A 7272-nucleotide genomic window follows, 5' to 3' on the forward strand; every position below is an offset into this window, starting at 1 on the left:
TCACGTGCAAGCAATTTGTGGAATTTTTCGAAAGGCTGAGAACTATCTCAGCTACAAAATGTATTCCTTCAGAGTTTCAATGTGATAGTCTTTTAATATATATATATATATATATATATATATATATATATATATATATGTATATATACATATATATATATATACACATACATACATACATATATATATATATATATTTTTAATGACTGAACACAATTTTGAGTTGTTTCAGGTCCTGACGTTTATTTCTGCTCATGAAATGTTTTACCTTTCAGATCATTTACAGGCATAAAAACAGTGTATTAGTGAAATAAAATGAAATAAAAGGTAATTACAACTTAAGGCAATCACACAAATATTCTAGGTGAAAAGAGTTAGACATACAGGCATCAAGTCAGGAACTGGTATGCCACCAAACAGCGCAATACAGAAATGATACACTTTACCTTCTTGGGAGGACACACATGGACATCCCCCCCCCCACCCCCACATTTGCATGCACACAAACATTTGCACACACACACACACACACTCATTTACAAACACACACGCATTTGCACACACACACACACACACACACTGCTAAAATCACTTTAGTGAAACGACACTAATTAGCCGACCAACAATGCTGAACACTGGACCCAGTAAAACAAAGCTGTAATAATACTGGTGGTTCAATAAAACAACTGAATGAGTAATACTGATGTGAAACAAACACACAAAAAAATGAATGGACAGGGCAAAAAAAGAGGCAAATCTGTGTTACCATTTGTTACAGTATTTTTTCCTTTAAAACAGAGCATTGTTTTTGTTTTGTTTTTTCTTCCATCTTTAAAAAAAAAAATTTTTTACAGGTGTCAAAGCAGAAAGAAATACTGTTTGGTTTCATGGTGACCGAAATACAGAAATACCAACGCATGGTTCAGCCTGCATCACACACAGAAATTAATCACGAAGCTGTGATCCATGATCTATGTAATCGTTTTTGATGTGTGCGTCACTGTGTGTGTGTGTGTGTGTGTGTGTGTGCACTGTGTGTGTGTGTGTGTGCACTGTGTGTGTGTGTTTGCACTGTGTGTGTGTGTGTGTGCATGCGTGCATGTGTGTGTGCACTGTGTGTCTGTGCATGCATGCATGTGTGTATGTGTCTGTGTGTGCGCGTGCATGCATGTGTGCATGTGTGTGTGTTATCAATCATAATACTGTTGCAACATTTGAACATCATCATTCCAAATTCACATACCGCTCACTTTCTTGTGATTAAAAAAACAACAACAACTGAATACCACAAGAGTTCAATACACATGTATAAACACAAGGGAAAAAAATTTTTTCGAATACATAGCCACACAAGCACACATTTCATATCTACAGATGCTTACATTTCCAAAGCATGTGAAAACATGGGGAAATCCTGGAGCTTGGGGGGTGGGGGTGGGGGGAGATATTGCACAGTTTCACACACAAATAGTGCTTGCTAGGCTAGGCAAGGCTAAACCACACACCACACTGAAAAACAACAACAACAAAAAACGATGAAGCAATGCATATAAACTTCATCAGGAAATCACAGCAAACTTGGAAAGAAAGTGCAAAAAATAACCCCCCCCCCCCAACCCCCCCCCCCCCCCCCCCCCCAAAAAAAACCAAACCCAACCCCACAGGATTAAAAATACAAGGCATATGCATACCCCACAAAGCAGGGAGATTTCAGGGGAAGAGAATGCACACGAAATAAATTCACATCAAGGACACTCTGTTTAATCATTTTTAAAGAAAAGGAACTTAAAAAAAAAAAAAAATTAATATATTTAATTCTCAAAAATTCTTTTGTGCTGGCATACCTTTGATGTTGTTGTTATTGTTTAATCTCTCATGCCCCCTTTTTTTTTTTTTTTTGAAATACTGTACTGGTATATGCATTATGACTTATATAAAGGGTAAGCAAAAAAAAAGAAATACTTGTCACATATTTTCAGAATTTTCTTTTCAGGAAAGAACAGGAGTAGACATTGTTCAGATTCACTTATCATATTAATGAGCATCTTCAATACTCAAATACACAAGTGAGCAACTTAATACAGAAGCAACAAAAAGCAGAATTATAAATAATTAAAAGACAATATCTGCAGTGAACTGCTTCATACTTGCTCTTAAACAGATATTCATTAATACTGGTAGTTTACTTTGCAACAACAATTAATAATAAAAACAGCTTTACTTCTGCTACTGAAAGACTTATTCAAGATTTCACTACTGATGTAAATATCTTAACCTGTGTTTTAATACTTGATCACAAACAAGGAAAATTATAGATGTCAAGTGTACTTTACAATCTGTGCATATATTGGTATCCTCTGTATAATGCATTGGGTGCATGATTTAAAAAGAAAATAAGAATGAAATAAAGCACAAGACAATTAGAATACCTTTGTAATTCATGTACATGATTGAATAAAATGTTCCATACTAAAAGAGTAATACTGAAGATATTACAAAGTGGCATGGTCAGAAAATCTTGTGGAGTTTTGATGGAAAAACTTTAGTTTAATGCGAAACAGAAATCAGACACACACACACACACACACACACACACGTGGCATGCGTACACATACACATTCATTTATTCATCCAATCACACTTGCAAATACATAGTGAGAAAACACTTAAAAAGCTGAATGACGTAATACTGATTGTTCCACACATCTGAAAACAATACAACAAATAAAATACAAAAGATTGTGTACACAACAACAACAAAAAAACAAACAAACAACAACAACACTGGCATACATTCCTTTTGTTCCGAACTTTTGTTATATTAAACAACTGGTGAAGAACAAATCTTCACCTATTTTTGTACAACTGATATCCATGTGTTTCACCCCAGCAAATTAAAGAATCTGTTATTCTGTTACATTATTTTTCTCATCTTTTTTTTTTTTTCTACACGGATGATTAACCAAACAAAAATGATGTCCTCCTCATTTGAAACAAACAAACCAAAATATGCAAACAATCCCAGACAAATACATACATGTAAAATAAAAACAGTTCAAGAAGTAAATCAAGCACCTCCACACAAAATTCACTGAACTCAAAAAACATATATAATCAAAATGCTTTTCCCCCCCCACTACATCATTGGGATTCCTTCACACTTTCTTTCCATCATCACTGATATCTTGCCCCATATGATAACCAAAAGACAGTATGAAAAATAATAACAAAATCAGGAAATCGGATCAGTGATTGTGTTAATGTATAAAAAAAAAAAAAACACACAAAAAAACCCAAAAACAAATTTTTGTGACAATTCATAGTTCATCCTTTCAGTTCTGAAAATTATTTATCTTTTCAGAACTTCCATTCCAATTTTCTTGGTAATACTTTCTCATCTTCAAAAATAATAAGAAGAGCCAACTACGTTTTGAAAAGAATGTGCGAAGGGAAAACTGTGCAAAGCATTTTATGACAAGTCAATGTTATTACATGTTTGTTTATTCTCCTCTAAAGCAAGACATCAACAGCATTTTGAAACAGAAAACTGTCATCAGATCCACCTGTTTCTGTTGTCACATCAAAAAGCCAAAAGTGCATGCATCTATTATTTGGGGGGGCGGGGCATGACTGAAACATATGATCATTTTTACTGTTATTTGGTGTTGCCCTTGGTGTTCAAATCCTCTATGTCTGTTGTTTGTCAGTTCTATGCTGTTCTGTTATTTGGTGTTACTTCTGGTTTATTCTATGGACACTATGTGTGTCTGCTGTTGTCAGTTCTATGCAGATGTTATCGCTGTTACTCTTGGTTTATTTTATAGATACTCTGCTTCTGTTGTGGTCAGTTCTACACCTTCTTTGACCTGATTTTGCGTGGGATGGGTGCGGACAGCTCCTCCAGGCGAGGGGTGGGCCGGGTTTTGCGGGCGGCAGGAGACACCTTGTAGGGATCGTAATCATCGCGGATCATGGTTCGACTCCTGGGCCGGGACAGCTGCTGGAGCCGCAGGGAGGCCAGCGACTTGAGGGCCTGCTCTGACACTGGCCACTGGACCGGTTTCTCTCCTTGAAACTCCTGGGGGCAAGGGGGAGGGGGGGGCCAACACACACACACACACACACACACACATACACACACGCACATACACACACACACACGCACATACACACATGCACATACACACACACACACACACACACACACACACACAAACACACACCTTGTGTAAAAAGAAAAAAAAGCAACTGTTCGCTTATTTAATTTACCATCATGAAATGAAATCCTGACTTGACTTGCGCACACACATTTGTGAACACACAACATGTTAAACAAATACAAAGAAAGAGAGAGAGTGAGCGTCCACTTCCTGGGAACCTCTCACCGTCATTCCAATACATTTCTCCTTCATGATAAGTCTTCCTCCCTCTGTCACTGCACCATCAAACAGTAGATTAACTCACTCAGTACGGCCAGTCCTCTCTTCTCCTCTACACAGACCCCTCGGATGTCCAGTGGGTGTCTGAATGACCCAACCTTTAGCTTTCGTCGTCACAACTGTGGTATTTTTGTCAACATTCACCTCTTCAGTATAAGAGCCTTCCGCTTGCAATATTTTGGTGATGGTAATTCGGCTGAAACGCTGTTAACGTCGTCTCTTTCGCCGTTCGTATGGAGAGAGTTAAGCGGGAATAGGTGAATCAGACCCACTTCTTTTCGCTCTCTTTAGGTCATGACACTAGCCAGTTTACGTCTCGTTGCACTGATGGTCCAGTGGTACAAATACAAAGAAAGAGAGAGTGAGCGTCCACTTCCTGGGAACCTCTCACCGTCATTCCAATACATTTCTCCTTCATGTTAAGTCTTCCTCGCTCTGTCACTGCACCATCAAACAGCAGATTAAGCGGGAATAGGTGAATCAGACCCACTTCTTTTCGCTCTTTAGGTCATGACGCTATTCAGTTTACGTCTCGTTGCACTGATGGTCCAGTGGTAGAGCAGGTACAGCACATGCCTAAAAATCGAGCATCTGGGTTCGATACGCTTAACAACTGGTATTGCTACTTTACCTTGTTTCGTCAGCCACAAATAGGCAGTCTGATTAGATTTAGGCTGTCTGTCAGTGGTTTTTCCGGCCCGTGGCCGGATCCTTCCCAGAGTTGAGTGTGCTGTGGGCGGCTTAAATGGGGAGACTGGGACCACACAGTTGAGTGTCATCCACTTCAAGGATGCGTCTTTGGGTGTGTTGCTCTAATTGCCTGACCATGACCGCAAATGTCTATATCTCTCGGGCCTGGTTAACACCAGGATATCACTATGACTGGAAGTGTAGAGTACAGCCTTGTCACGCAGTCCCAAACCAAAATGGACCCCCACAGCAACATCGTCATCGTCATCGTCCTCCTCCTTCAACATCATCAATATAAACAAAACAGTCTCAAAGTCTGTGGCCTTTCATGCCCTGCTATCATGGTGACCTCAGTTTCGATACCCCTCCACTTCTGTGCTTGGGGTGAGTCCTGTCAATGTCTTCAGTGTCGGCAGATTCGTGTGTGTGTATGTGTGTGTGGGGGGGGGGGGGGGGGGGGGGGGGGGGCTGTTGTTTGAGGGACGTGGTGGCGGTCTCCACTCTGGGGGAGGGGACACTCAGTCTGGCTCCGCGACTAAGCCATTATTGTCGTTAGTAGGGGGGCTTAGTAGGTGGTGTCCTAAGTACATTGAATCAGAACAGGCACCACTGAAGTGACTCTGGTGTGTGGCCTCCTGGCGACCTAACATCGATTTTTCCCTGCGGACTGCCGACACTGGAACTATGACGGACGAACCTGGGTGTGGCCGAGTATGGGGGAACCTAAATGAGTGGCGTGGGAGTAATGCCACTGAAACGGTGTAGATGATGGGGCAGCAAAAAGAAAAGAAAAAAGAAAAAAAAAGAAAAATTCAGGCTGTCTTACAAGTAATTGTCAGGCTACAAGACTCAAGTGTTGAACAGGTCTTGCATGAGACCTCAAGCACCTGAACTTCAAGTTCAGGTTTACAAAAATGTTGCACTCTCTCACCTTACAGTGTGCGTTCCAATCACTCCTGAGATCTTCCCTCACCTTGTGGCACTTCTTGGGGAAGGTGGTGGAATGGTTAAGATGCTGATCTGCCAATATACTGTCCGCGAGGGTCTGGGTTTGATTCCTGATCTTGCCCATTCTGACAAACTGAGCATCTAGTCATTCGGATGAGAGGATAAGCCAAAGCCCCATGTGCGGCACACACATGGCGCTCTGAAAAAGAACACATGGCAACATACGTGTTGTCCTCTCCGTAGAACTAGAAGACACCACTTTGATAGGTACACAGATATACATGCATCCATTCACAGCCTGACTAAAAGCATGTTGGGTTAGGAAGCTGGCCAGGCAATCTGCCCAAGCACATGTGATGTAGCGGCATACATCAATTTGTCCGAATGCAGTCAGCCTCTCCTGGAGAAACTGAAACAGAAAACCGTCACTAGTTCTTCCTCACCTTGGGGTATTTCTTGGGCTCGGCCAGCTGGTCCACTCGCTCAGTGGTGCGAGCATGGAGGGCGGGTGAGGGCACGGGGAAGTACTGCCCCCACGCTTTCTGGTAGGTCTCAAAGGGGTCGGTGCGGTCCTTGGGCTCCGCCAGCTGCTCCAGGCGATGGGAGGCGCTGGCGCTGCGAGCAGCGGGCGTGGCGGTCATGTAGGGTGAACGCTCCATGAGGTAGTGCGGGAACTCCCGGGGCTGGGCCAGGTAGGACAGGCGCTCGCTGGCTGAGGCCTGCTGGGCTGACTTGCTGACCGGCCAGATGGCCGTTAACCTGTGGGTTGGGTCACACGTCAGGTGGTGCAAGGGGGTGGGGTTGGGGGGACAAGAGGAAAACATCCATGACTTGATACAGACAGAAAACATCCAAAACATCCATGACTTGATACAGAAAGAAAACATCCATGACTTGATACAGAAAGAAAACGTCCATGACTAGAGAAAGAAAACATCCATGACTTGATACAGAAAGAAAACATCCATGACTTATACAGAAAGAAATCATCCATGACTTGATACAGAAAGAAAACATCCATGACTTGAGCAGACAGAAACAAAAAAAAACAAACAAAAAAAAAAAAAAACCCACAAAAAACCTATGTTGTCCATCCACTGATTCAGTCAGTACTATTCTTTCTTTTTTTTCAAGTTAATAAAACACTGCTACATTTCCAAGCTTGGTTTTCTCGATAGACAGATTTGTATTTGTA

The 7272-nt window shown here is 41.5% G+C and overlaps 1 protein-coding gene across 1 annotated transcript in view; it reads right to left on the reverse strand.

The window, feature by feature from the left end:
• Positions 1-1647: 1647 nt before the first annotated feature.
• Positions 1648-7272, reverse strand: part of LOC143291230 (sperm microtubule associated protein 2-like) — an 8055-nt gene continuing 2430 nt past the window's right edge. The window contains exons 5-6 of the mRNA XM_076601002.1: positions 6521-6836; positions 1648-4078 (exon numbers count right to left, since the gene is read on the reverse strand). Of these exons, the coding sequence (XP_076457117.1) occupies positions 3851-4078; positions 6521-6836 (544 nt within the window). The 3' untranslated portion in view covers positions 1648-3850. The remainder of the gene's footprint in view (positions 4079-6520; positions 6837-7272) is intronic.

Source organism: Babylonia areolata, chromosome 16 (genome assembly GCF_041734735.1).
Source record: "Babylonia areolata isolate BAREFJ2019XMU chromosome 16, ASM4173473v1, whole genome shotgun sequence".
NCBI classification, from domain to species: domain Eukaryota; kingdom Metazoa; phylum Mollusca; class Gastropoda; order Neogastropoda; family Buccinidae; genus Babylonia; species Babylonia areolata.